The following is a 13,615-nucleotide window of genomic DNA, read 5'->3' on the forward strand; positions in this document are numbered from 1 at the left end:
GCACGCAGCTGAAACTGCATCGCAGAATTTTAAGGTAATTAAGAATTAATATAGTATAAAAAATTATATATGCAACAGAGAAAGCACAAAATGGATCGAACGAAATATATTGAAAAAAGGAATTTTAATTCATGTTATCTTTCAATCAGACGCAGTCTTTTCAAATTAAATTGTCGACCGCATATACGATTGAAACTAGTTAAAATGTTAAATATCTGTAACGTACGTTAAATATTTCACGATAAATTTAAAATGTATCGCAACGATATTCGGGAAAGCTGACCCCGATTATTCACTGCAAAGGCCACTTACGATATTACATAACGCATAAGATCTTTTCTTTCAGAAAAATCGTCGTAAAATGAAAAAAAAAATTATTACAAATGTTCGCCAACATTAATCCAGTATCTCTATGAAGCAAGCAAAATTTGTAAAAAAATATGCAAGAGAGCCTTTGTAAAACAAATATATTAAGAAGCTGTATGAGATACACAAATTTGATCGTGGAACAAGTTAGTTTCATTACCAGTGATATCGGTCATTGGCAACCGGTATACCAATGCTCTTTCACTTCTAGTCGATGTACAACAAGATAAAAAAGAATATGATCGAGGGTGAACATATGGTGCCTTACTCGCGCTCCTCCCATGTACGGGCCAAGTTCAAGTGCGGTAAGTCTGATGCGATCTGCTACCAAACTTTGAAAGTCCGGCAAAACCTGAACAATTTGGTGGGGAGTAAAATGGTAGCAAGCCGATCGTTGGTAGGTATATAAAGCAGTCCGAAATAACGTTTGGCATCATCAGTCGCTCAGTCGATCCAAACCAACCAAATCTTCTCAACAATGGCCTTCAAGGTTTGTAAAAGATCGACATATCCCTATATGAGTTATAAATATAACTCACACGACATACCACAATGTCGATCAACTACAAACTATTGCTACTAATAACGAGATCAATCTAATCATTGCATTTGCTCAAACTTAATCCAAATATCAAATATCCTTTCAACAAGGAACCAATTACAAACATCTGCTTCGAAAGATCTCTATCATATTAAAATTACAAACTTGGGCTACTAGAAGTAAATCTTCTTTAATCCCTATATTTGCTCTTCAAATATCAATTAATATTACTATCCATCCGTTTAGCCAGAAGCCATCCACAAACATCTACTGCCATAAATCTCCAATCTAATCGTCGTATTTGTTCTTGCAGTTCATCGTCTTCGCCGCCTTTGTGGCCGCCGCTAACGCTGGAATCCTGCGAGAGGCAGCACCTCTGGCCTACGCACCAGCTGCGCCTTTGGCTTACTCCGCACCTCTGGCCTATGCGGCTGCGCCTGTAGCCAAGGCGGTGGTAGCCGCCCCCGTAGCTAAGGCCGTGGTAGCCAAGACCGTCGACGCCGACTTCGACCCCCACCCTCAATACAGCTACGCCTACGACGTGCACGACACCCTGACCGGTGATGCCAAGAGCCAACAGGAAACCCGCGACGGAGACGTTGTCCAAGGTAGCTACTCCCTGATCGAAGCTGACGGAACCAAACGCACCGTCGACTACACCGCCGATCCAGTCAACGGATTCAACGCTGTAGTCCGCAAAGAAGCCGCTGCAGTGGCCGTCAAAGCCGTCGCCGCAGCTCCAGTAGCTCATGCTGCTCCAGTAGCCGTCGCACCCGCTGCACCAGTAGCAGTCGCACACGCTGCTCCCTTGACCTACGCCGCATCTGCTCCAGTCGCTCATGCTCCTCTCGCCTACGCCGCCCCAGTTGCCAAAGTCGCCGCTCCAGTGGCCGTTGCTCATGCCGCTCCAGTCGCCGTCGCACACGCCGCCCCCATCGCATACTCCGCGCAACCAGCACACATCGCATACTCTGCGCACCCAGCACCCATCGCATACGCCGCGCACCCAGCACCCTTCGCCAAGATCGCAGCCGCACCCGCCCTCACCTACGCGTCTCACTACCTCTAAGCGTCATGTCGCGTCTTGCCCACGATAATTCGTCGACTCAGGCTGAACCTTTTTTATTTATTTTTTTAGCAGACTTGTTTGTGACCGATTAAACTCGTTACAAGTGTATTCTGGTCTTTTGCATTTCTGTCTCACCTTCCTCTTTTCGCTCTTCCCTTCTTTGCTATATTTATCTAAGTTTACATTCTCTTCTTGCTTCCTGTATTACTTATCGATTACTTGACTATTTCGGTTAAAGTGTATTATTCGGTATACTTTAGTTTGACAAAATTACAGTATATGATTAATGTAGTATAGTATAGTATAATATACGGTAGTATTATAACGTTGTTCATTGTTACGTAGACTAATATCGTAGCGTTATTCGTTATATTTTAGAACTTTCTAATTCTTTCATCTTCTTCTTTCATTTGGTCCTCTGCTGTGTCTTGTCGAATATCCTATTACTCAACTTACTTTGCGTTACAGTAGCATTCCGTTTGTTCGAACTTCCACCTGTAGGAAGACAAATGGCTCGTATAATTGAAGATACCTATGATTTCTCTAATCCGAATCACTAGACGTTTAACAACTAGAAATTTGATAATTAATAATTTAACACACGTATTTATGTATGTGTATGTATATCCATACGTATATATTTTAATAATTACGCTATCATCGACATGGAGTAACGCAACGATGAGGATACCAAGAAAGAGTTAGATTAGTATCCTCCGGTAGAATCCTGTTTATTCTGTATGGAAGAGTAGTAGACGCGTGCTCCATGGAATGAAGAGTAACGCGATCGCGTAACCTTGAGTACAGGGTAGCGTTTCAATTTCGCGTTGCTCGATCATCGAGCTATTTCTGGTGGTCGCCAGGACTGACCCACTTTCTCTACTTTCGTGCTGTTTCGCGAACGTCAGACAAACCGCGTAATACCGTCAAATTTCTACGTACTATCTACTTTTGTTCTGCAGATCTCGTTCGCGAGGGATCCACGCCCATCCTGGTGTGGCGAAAACTGGTTTAGAGAAAACTAGCTGAAGCCACGACACGTGTTCTATTTTGACAATTGCTTTCATACTTCCTCCTTCTTGATCTTTCACCGCAGCAGAGCAGAGCATCGATCTCTTAATCTCTCAAGCAATATAAAAGTCTGCTGCATTAATTTCTGGGCAACAGCGTGAAATGTTAATGCGAAATTGCGAAGTTCGGAAGAAAAAGTAAATTTTAAATTATTTCTGGGAAGAATTACGCGATAACGAAAAATCGATAGTTCATGTACATATATGAAATTCATCTGGATCACACGAAGCGAATCCATTACCAGGGAGAAAGGCGTCTGAATTCCCGGCCTCGATTTGAATGATTGCGTAATAAAAAGTGAACCAGAATGATAAAGTTTTTCGGCGATGAACGCGCGACGAATGAGTTCTCGAACCTTTCGAAAACATTCTACGCTGGCTATAAGTATACAAAGAAAAGGGAAAAATTATTTGAGAACGGAGAAAGAGAAAAGCACAACTGTTCTATAAAGATTTAAAATTAACAAAGTTTTTCTGAATAACTTGAGAAATAATTTAAGAGATAATTAATAAAATGTTTTTCATTAATTTGCTTCGTTATAACGTTACGTTAGAGTTCTGGGGAACCCTACAAGTTCTACGAAAAAATAATATTGTCACGCTAGCGATAACTCATAAAGCAAATGTTTAATATGCTTGTTAGTATGGACTGTAACAAATCGTTTCGCAATTGAATGAGTTACGTGATTATAGTTCTATATGACGATTTATGCGTACGGCTGACTAAATGAGATACCGATTACGTAGTTTAATTGCTTCTAATGGTTAAATTATTGCGTAATAATGAAAAATACATTAGAACGACGAGACACGGGTTTTTGTAATAGTCGCATCCATTTTTCATTGTCGTGCCCGCAGAAACGCCTTGTAACCTTTTAATCCATAGAAGAAAGGCATATCCCAGTCACGATAGCACCTGCAGTTGCTTCTACTGTTTACGTGACTCGATTATCAATCGGCGATTGATTGCTCGCAATGAGGTATCGGGACCGCGTGCTTTCACATTCGTTTTACAAAACAAATCTATCTACGAATAAATCTATCGAAAGAATTGCGCCGAAACAATCGCTGAATTCGGTAGAATTCGGATTCGAGGAAAGCATAGATATACATAGAATTATTCGTAGAGATTTGTTATTTGCAGTGAAAATTCATTGGGAATTTCGATCTTAATTGCGATGTTAATTTGATCGTAATGGTAATTTATGATTATTTAAAAATATTTTCAGAAATATTTTCGACCGTACCTCCTCACGGTCGCAATTCATTTAGTTGCATTTTTTAGCTTCTGTTTTAGAAATAGTAAATTAATATTCAGAATAGATTGGAATGTCTTAGCGATAATTAATAAAACTCGGTTTAAACTTCATAATATCCTTCTCCGTTCAAACGATTATAACGTAACTGTCAGCTTTTTTAGTCCTCCATTATTCATTACTGAACCTTGATCATCAAACATTCACGGGAATAAAAACCACCGAGGGACCAGTGATCTTATTATATATCGCTCTTGCGGAACCTTAATGTTATCCTTGAACTTTCAGAAATTAAGTGTTTAAATTTCGCTCAAACGACAGGCCACATCTTTCATTGCGAAACTCGCAGCAGCATCAAACGATTCTCACAAACGGAATTACGCGTTCATTCAGTCATCGAGGATCTCCGGTTGCAGTGAGAAGTTCTCTTCGGTCGATTTGCTTGAAACAATATCAATACGTCATCATGATAATCTAATTTCTAGTGTTGGTGAAATTTTAAAATGTTACAATATGTTTCGTACAATATTACATTCGTGAAAAGTTTCTACAAATGTCCAAATACTCGCACGGACCACTGTGGATATTACGAGGCAGAATCTTCAAATACGATATTATGAATGAATATGAAATAAGAAATATTAATAATGTAATTTCACGGTTTAATTGAAAAATCGATAAAAGGATACGGATTCGGGTTTCGCCCGCGGGCGATCCATTGTCCATTTGGTCGAATTCTTTCTGTAACCGGTCCGGCAAAAGTGAACCGGTTTCTTGTGTAGCAAGACACGTAATACGGGGCGCGATTACGAGGGACCACGTCGTGACATTGGGCGCGGTACTTTGACGGCCGCGGCTGCAGCCCTGGCTTATTCGGTGAAAGTTGGACAGTACGAACAGGTATGTAACCGATTCGACACGATCGAGACTGCCTGAGCCCTATTGTACTCAGCCAAGGGCTGTCTGCTCTCATTATCCCTGATCCTCGTGATTTTCTCATTTTTATCACATTCCATTCTTTGGTAATATTTTACATAAACTGTTGTTTTCCATTAACTTTTCATCGTTTTATCCTTCGTTGTATCGGAATTTTATTCATCAATATCGGACGACTTTATCTTTCGCCTATATTTCACTTTATTCTTCGTAAACATCGAACGATTTTATCCTCGGCTCATTTTTATAAATTCATTGTTTATTAATATTGGATAATTTTATCCTTGGACCGTATTTTATGATTTTTATTCTTCGTTTTCTGTTCTCGTTTTATATACCTGTTTCCACAATACTTTACGATCTCATTCTTTGTTGTCTTATCATTTTGATTTTTGCCAGTATTTCATAATTTTATTTTTCAACAACCATCATTGCAATAATATCGTCGAGAATAATAATTTATTTCTTTAAGTACGATCAATGCCTGGTGATAAATAACATTTGATATTATCGGTTAAATGTATGGTTTTAGCATAGGTATAGCAATTTAACTGTTTACACGATAAATGCAGAGTTTGACAGGCACGTTTTTTCTCTTACTTATTATGCTACGTAATAAATTACTGTAGTTTCAAAACTCGTAAATTTACTCGTACGATCACTCATTATGATTGTCAATAATATTTTAGTCAACTCGAGGTTTTCAATACTTATTAATTAATTTAGATTAAAAATGATTAAGTAGATCGAAAAATCAAAAATATAATATTAATGTATAAATTATATACATTTTACGTGATTTATATTACCTTAAATTGTACTAAAACAAAAAGAAAATTAAATTTTTTTAAAAACAACAGTAGTAGAAAATAAATCATTCGAAAGATATCTCTGCATTCGGTAATTACCTCATTTTAAGATACAGGTGTCTGCTATAGATATTACACACCTGCGTATAAAAAACACTTTCTTTCTTTCTCGGATCTAGAACCTCCTTATTTACCTTTCATTTCATGCGTTCTTAACCTGTTACGTTATCATTAAGACCAAGTCAGTCAAAATGATCGTTGCCTTGTATGCGAACACAATCGAGACTCGTTATTTCAGGAAAGTGATACAATTTTAAAGTGAAAACGCATTATATGGATATTGCGTAATATTACATAAGAATTTAAATGAGATCCGAAACGTTCGTGTGTACACGTTAATTGGGTGTAAATATCCAGTAACCATCGCTTTTTACAGATAATTAAAATTGTCGCTAACAGCTGGATGTTGAAATTGTAAAGCTTTATCATTCATGTACGAATGTCTTCGTCGTTTTTATTATTTCTTTTTTCTGCAAATATGTAATTGGAACTTATACGATAATCTCCTTTTAATAATTGTATCTATTCATATAATAATCGTATTTTCACGGGAAAGGTCATACGTCCAATTTAATGATATATTGTTACAAGCAGAAATCAAATTTCCTTTCTCCTGCAAGTATTAATACGAATAATTCTATACGTATAATTAGACGTAGCTGCAGTAGTATTAGTCATTACTTTGTCAGACTATCATGCGTTTGATACAATTACAGTTTTTCGCTATTATAACAAGTTTAGGTAATTTATGACATTTTCATCATATTTCACAGATACAGAGTTTCTAATGCACGAATTTGGTAATAAATACATATATGTATGATACATCGATTCAAGCATATTGTATGCCGCATGCGTCTGACATATACATGACGATACTACTTGCAGAGATGTTGCGTTACTCCACATGCATTCCACTTACTTATTCATATTCTCTATTAAATCAAATAGAGCAGTATCAAATTAGCAAAATCTATAATATATCTATATAAATCAACGATATAATTGTTAATTTAGATACATTAATGTTTATTTATCATTCAAATAGCTAGTCAAACTAATATCTTAACATATTTATAAAGAGGAAATAATCTTGCGAATTTGAAACAAGCAAGAAATATATATAGCTATATCTGACAAGAATACTTAATTACCCGTTACATAACCTCCAATTTTCTTTCCATCAAAGTCTCGTTACTACTTCAAACTCGGCATTATCATTATATTAGCATCATCATATTACATCTGAAACAAATCTTCTCAGCATTCTCAGCCATTCATAAATCAGTTGACAAGCTACAAAATATCATTTATCCATGTTGAAATAACCTCAAAAGTAAAGCCTGCAAATAAGTCGTCTAGACCACATACCATAAAAATGCAACGCAACGAGACATAACACAATTCGTCTAGCCTGTTACGTGTCACGTAGTTGAAGGTCGTACACCATCGTACAAGTGAACATATACAGGGTGTCCCTCGTTTTGGATCTCTCTACTTTCTTTCTCCAGGTAACCTATTTTTCGTAACTCTGGTTCGCTTTTTATTTATTTCGTCGATATGACAGAAAATTTAAAGATACTTGGAACATATCTATCGATATATTATATCGACACGAACGATCGTATCTGCAACGGTAAAAACAAGGGATAAATAACAGCTATAGCGGCGATGTCGTCAAGAATTTAAATAAGACAGCAACTTTTTAAATTTCCTAACGAGATTATCATTTGCCAATATCTTAACTGCTTCAAGAAGCGTCACAAATCTGTGCGCGACTGACAGGCTATAGGATTTTTTCGAACACGAAGTACCGTCTTTACGCTTTCACGCTTATTCAGAATATTTCATGAACAATGTGTACTTTTATATTCTAGACGAGCTGTGAATGTTTATAGATGTTTATATCTTTACTAGTACAACTAAATGGAAATTTGACCCACCTAGTAGATATTACGATCATTACTATACTTTGGACATTTTCTATATTTTTCTAAAGCATACTGGCGAAGTTTGAACTTTGGAAAAGAAAAGTGTGAGCCACCCTATATACAAATGTAGAGGTTTTCTTGCGTAAAAGACACAATACACGGTGCGTCGCAACGCCGAAACTTGCGTAACGGTGAACGAGCCCGATGAATCGAAGTTCGCGCGGATGAACGTGACGAGTGATCGATTCGCGCAGGTACGCCTGTGACATTGATCGACGTTATTCGCAACGCTTTTACTTATTACGCCCGCACACGGTCACGTAGGTCGTGGCGACGTAATCGACTGTGACCGGGGCTACGGAGATTACGAGGACACTGGCCCCGTCACGAGCTTCTCCACGCAATCCACAAAGAGAACCAGACCCTGTTGAATAATAAATCTTCCCGTTTTGCTCACGGTGCAACGATCGCGCCACGAGACACCACGCTGCACGGAATAAAAATATTTTCACGTGTACTGGACAACGTTATCATTTTACATAAAATAGCCACGATGTTAATATTCCGTGGAGCTATCGAAGAAGACATATGATTCTATTGTGGATGAATGGTTTGCAGGTTCGATCGAATGAATACTCACGATGTTTTTTTATTTCTGGCGCCTTGTTAACGAGAGAAATTGCAAATGACTCAATAGCAAAGACTTACTTCATACGACAGATCGTAAATTTGTGCTCCCTCGGAATTGCTGATTCGCCAAGTGTGCAAACGAGGAACTTGTTCCTTAGTAGCTTCTTGATGGAATGCGATAGATCCGTGGTGTGCTCGTCACAACAAAATGTAGCCCAAATTTCACCGTGTTCTTGTTATAGTAGAGTAAAAAATACTATTTTAATTTCCAACAAATTTTCTCCAGAGTATCCCATTCTCAGCTATTTTAGTTTCTAATTTTTTGAAAATTGTATTCTTCGTATGTTATACTCGATATAGTGATATGGTATTTTACCTAACAACTTTTATAGTATAATTTATATGTCGATAAAGTCACATACGTGAAACCATATCAAATGTAATACAAACGCAAGGACTTCAGGAATTTAAATAACTCACAAATCAGACAATTTCGTCTAATTCGTTGTAAACACGCATTTATTTTAACTCGTTGATTTGTTCAATTAGGCGGGATTTAATAACAAAACAATATTAAAAAAGAAAAATCTTTACAGGAGCGCGGTGGCGGGAGCATAGGTGAGACCACCGATAGGAGCGGCATAAGCTAATGGCGACGAGTAGGCGGCTGTATATGCGTAAGCATTAGGATAAGTCGCGTAGCTGGTAACAGTTCTGGCCGCAGGCAGGCTGACCAATCTACCAGCTTGAGGAGCTTGTGCTGCCAACTGTACTGGTGTAGCAAGAGCTTTCACGGGTGCCCCTTGCGGTTGTTGTTGTTGGGGTTGTTGTCTTTGCTGTGGATGTTGCTGTTGCTGTTCCTGTTCTTGCTCGCTTCCCTGTTCCTTCTGTATCCTTTGCTGTTGGCGTTGTTGGATCTGCTGTTGCAGTTGCAGTCTGGATTGCTGCTGAAGCTGTTGCAACTGTTGCAATTGTTGCTGTTGCTGTTGCTGTTGCTGTCTTTCGAGTTCTTTCAGCTGTTGCAGCTGCTGTTCCTGTTGTTGTCGAAGCTGTTCATCGCGAGAGGTTGCTCCGGCTGTGACCAAAGGACCGGACCTAGCCTCGACGACCTCGACATCGGAATCCGGACCGCTGGATGGAATCGCTGGCGCTGGTGCAGGTGCTGCGGGCAAAACAGGTGCAACTGCCGCGGAAGGTGCGATGGAAGGTGCATACGGCACCAGTGGAGCGGCAATGGCGGCCACAGCCGTCGCTGGTTCCCGGCTGACCACCGCGTTAAAACCGTTTATCGGATCCGCCGTATACTCGACGATGCGTCGAGTACCGTCTGCCTCGATCAAACTGTAGCTACCCTGCACCAAGTCACCGTTTCTGGTTTCGTATTGGGCCTTGGAATCCCCGGTCACCGCATCTTGAACGTCGTACGCGAAACTATATTGAGGCGCTGCGTCTAGTTCCTCGAGCTTCGCTGCTACCACGGGTGCCGGCACCGCTGGGACCGCTGGGATCACCGCTCCCTTGGAGAGAACCACCACGCTTAAGAGTACGATGAGCTAGAATTTTAGAGAGAAACGTTAGTATCATATTAGATATTCTAATTATCGTATTAATATTAGATATATCGTATTTTTTCGATGACATAAAAATCACTAATAAGGGTGTGCGAGCTATTATCAATATATCGATTAAATTCCTCTGATCGAAGAGCAATGATTCAGAACATAAACAGTTTGCCACTGTAGAACCGTAAGACGCACACCATTATCAATAATACGTCATTCGACCCATGCCGAGCGTGCACTTCGTTATCTTGTTGAGGAAACGTCAGACTATCTTTCCCAGAAGGACATGGCTGACACTGGAAACTTGGACGATCAACAAAGTGGAGGTAAAAGAAGCAGAGCAACGTATTCTAAACCTAGAGATGTAAACGTTCAATAGAGGAGAAGGCATAATAAATCTATTTAGAGACCGATTGGACAATATTACTCACGACTTTAGGCGACGATATTCGACGTATAATAATGTAAATGTATAATAAGAGAAGAGGAACGATAGCATTTATCATGGACGAGTTAAAAATTGGTAAGCGTTACTCTATGTGACTCTAAGCGATATTATTTGATCAATAAGACTAGCCAGGACTAATCGTCGCGATTAGTGTATCTCCTTACCTTTCCAGCCATGTTTGTTTGCAAGAGGATCGCCAGGAGACTGATGCCTCGGGGTAAGATTCGTCGTACTTTTATACGCGTGATGACTGTCGGTGTTTTCGTGTCATCCGCCAACAATAACCCGAGCTATTCCTTGCACCCAAACACGAATCGTGCACACCCGTTTTACACACGCATACACACCGCCCCCACTTGAATCTCTCCTTCTTTTATTCGGGCTGCCTATTACTCTGTTTCTTTTACCATCCGATGACCTCCTCATAAATGTTGCGATGTCCATACGTACAACTACGAGTCGATGAGTATGCGCGCTTATGTTTCTTCATATCGTCGCAGCGTATACACGCGACTTGTATGCCAATATGTCGAAGATACAGAGCCACTTCGAGGTCGTGCGACGAAACCGCGAACGTAAACCGTGAACTCCGCTGTAACCCTCTTGACGAAAGGTGTACGCACTTCCAAAAGTTTACGATATTGCGCGATCGTTATCGATTAGCATTTACGTCGCGCCTGCGACACCTTTGGCCAAGCCTGCACGCGAGAGAGAAAAAAGGGTTTCTTAACGCTAGACCAGTGAAGTATGAGACTTGTATCAGTGAAATCGAAACGAACGTGGAAAATGTGTTGATTGAAAGGGAAAGAAAAACCTTTAACCGTATATTTTACAAAGATCATCGAGATTCCTGAAAATACACTATTCGAAATTTAGAAGATTTCTACGAAGAATGACGAGTTGGTCATTTTTACCGTGTTCTGGTTTCAGCGATAATACTTGCGTCGAAAGAATGCTAACTGTCCCTCGTGATTCGATCTTTGGTAAAATTTCAAATTAAAAAGAAATACTTAACGTATGCAATGGGAAAAAGTACCGGCTATCGTCGTATTTGTTGTAGCATCTACGTACCGACTAACTGGACTTGAGTATATTAAATCTCGAATCGTTTAGCAGCACTTTGTGGCGTGACTACAAAAATTTGATACCCTGAGAACGAAATGAAGATGACCTAGTAAAAGAGGAAACATTTCATTGAGAAAGAAACGTATATGGAAATAATTTTTGCAGCCGGTGTATATTGTTTGCGCTAACTAGGTAGTAACCGAAGAATTTAGGATAAAAATGACCCTTGTTCGTGTTTATCTTCGATTAATTCAAATCAAGTATTCGATTGATTTCTTTTCTATGGTAAAATGAATCGATAACGCTATGATAACAGCTAGCACCAATACATTAATACATTAATGTGGTCGGAACATGTGTCAATCGAATTCGTTTTAAATTTGACACACGATCGCCGAATTTTAAGTGCAAACGAAGTGTGAGCGGCCATATAATTTGTATGCTGATACATCGAAGAAAGTCATTCGAGGTTATTCGACGAAATTACGAAAGGTAATGGATTCAATCAGTATACGCTTATTGTGTCTTTTCTTTCCTTGCTCAATGTCCATAGTCTTACAGGATCGGACGCCGAAGAAACCTTTCGTTCGATTCGAAGAATAGAAGGAAGAGATGATTCATATATGCTGACATACACGAGATGCTTTCGGTAATTCTTCTTTAATTCTGATACGTATATAGTATAATTATCGTAAAATATAAAGATAGAACGTTTATCATATTCAGAGAAATTTTTCCTATGCTTCCTTAAATCTGTATAAAAAGAGGCTATCTGTGCGAAGAGACAATGGATAATCTATAATTCGTCGAACTTTCTTTCGTAAAAAAACATTATGAAAAGATCACAACAACCGCTTGTAGTCGATTCGTTCTTTATTGTTAGATCCCTTATTTATTATGCACCACGCGTATAAATCGAAATAATTTACATTCATTTTCGATATATATATCGTCCACTTGTAATATGATATCTTTTATCTGTAACATATATTTTACAGGAAAATTAAAGAATCATTCGTTTCTGGTTGAAAGAATAACTTTATTCCGCTGTAATACGATCTTTAAAGTGCTACAGCATAGAAAAAGGAAGATCACAAAACAATCTGCGTGGACTTACTTTAAAACGCGATACTTCTATTTTCTGATCATTAAATTGTATTTCCTCGTAGATGCCTCTATACTCGAAAAAAAGACGTAAAAGTGAGGATGATTTTTGTCGCAAAAATATATGCTTTGAGCTATTTCACTTTTCATTCAAAGTGCCATAGAACGTCGACGAAAGATCGTATATCGACTATTAAGAAATCGTTGCCTTTAAATCTGTTCTGAAACGAATAGCGAAAAAATTTCTTAAATTTCACAGGCTTGTTCGAATTTGTAGAATTTTCGGAATGAAAAATGATTTTCATTTTCCCGCCCCGCTTCTAAGTATAAAAGCGTCTTCGAGAAAAATTAATTTAGAGTTGAGAAAGTAGAGACTTCGCCAACTGAAGTTGTACAATCCCACGCTAATAGTTGTACAATCTGTCATCAGGAAATTACAGTACTTCAAAAATTGATAACACTTTAATTCAGAATTGATGATCGTTTTTAACTTGCCCGCAAAGATTTAAGTAATAAACAACAAATAAAAGAAATAGGTAAAAGACCCATTTTATAATTTCAGAAAACAAGGATTTTCTAATTTACAATATTTCACACAAAAATATTTACTTAAATAGTCGTATGGAAATATAATTTATTAATCGGTATCGATGCAACCGTACGATCTAGAAAAAAGAAAACACAAATTTTAACTTTTGTTTAAATTAAAATGCATCTAATTATAGAACGTAGAAACATAATTATGAGGATGGGAATGGCAATGATTAC

The 13,615-nt window shown here is 38.5% G+C and overlaps 2 protein-coding genes and 2 long non-coding RNA genes across 5 annotated transcripts; 2 read left to right on the forward strand and 2 right to left on the reverse strand.

The window, feature by feature from the left end:
• Positions 1 to 769: 769 nt before the first annotated feature.
• LOC100648254 (cuticle protein 21-like) lies at positions 770 to 2,084 on the forward strand. Its single transcript, XM_003399137.4, has 2 exons — positions 770 to 856; positions 1,221 to 2,084. The coding sequence occupies exons 1-2, from the start codon at positions 845 to 847 to the stop codon at positions 1,974 to 1,976; spliced, it is 768 nt and encodes a 255-aa protein (XP_003399185.1). The 5' UTR covers positions 770 to 844; the 3' UTR covers positions 1,977 to 2,084.
• LOC105666266 lies at positions 2,014 to 8,005 on the reverse strand. Its single transcript, XR_007225623.1, has 6 exons — positions 7,810 to 8,005; positions 7,479 to 7,735; positions 7,262 to 7,403; positions 6,147 to 6,720; positions 6,048 to 6,058; positions 2,014 to 5,722 (listed from the first exon to the last, which is right to left on the reverse strand). It is a non-coding gene; the product is annotated as an uncharacterized LOC105666266 (long non-coding RNA).
• Positions 8,006 to 9,159: 1,154 nt separating this feature from the next.
• LOC110119724 (SWI/SNF chromatin-remodeling complex subunit SNF5) lies at positions 9,160 to 10,979 on the reverse strand. Its single transcript, XM_020865654.2, has 2 exons — positions 10,843 to 10,979; positions 9,160 to 10,221 (listed from the first exon to the last, which is right to left on the reverse strand). Exons 1-2 carry the CDS (start codon positions 10,852 to 10,854, stop codon positions 9,259 to 9,261), a joined length of 975 nt encoding a protein of 324 aa, XP_020721313.2. The 5' UTR covers positions 10,855 to 10,979; the 3' UTR covers positions 9,160 to 9,258.
• LOC110119725 lies at positions 10,104 to 13,604 on the forward strand. Of its 2 annotated transcripts, none has more exons than XR_002308219.2 (4): positions 10,104 to 10,241; positions 10,514 to 12,235; positions 12,305 to 12,392; positions 12,742 to 13,604. It is a non-coding gene; the product is annotated as an uncharacterized LOC110119725 (long non-coding RNA). The 2 variants fall into 2 exon arrangements; XR_007225629.1 differs by having other exon boundaries at positions 10,137 to 10,241; positions 10,511 to 12,235.
• The last annotated feature ends 11 nt before the right edge of the window (positions 13,605 to 13,615 follow it).

Source organism: Bombus terrestris, chromosome 11, assembly GCF_910591885.1.
Source record: "Bombus terrestris chromosome 11, iyBomTerr1.2, whole genome shotgun sequence".
Classification (NCBI taxonomy): Eukaryota; Metazoa; Arthropoda; class Insecta; order Hymenoptera; family Apidae; genus Bombus; species Bombus terrestris.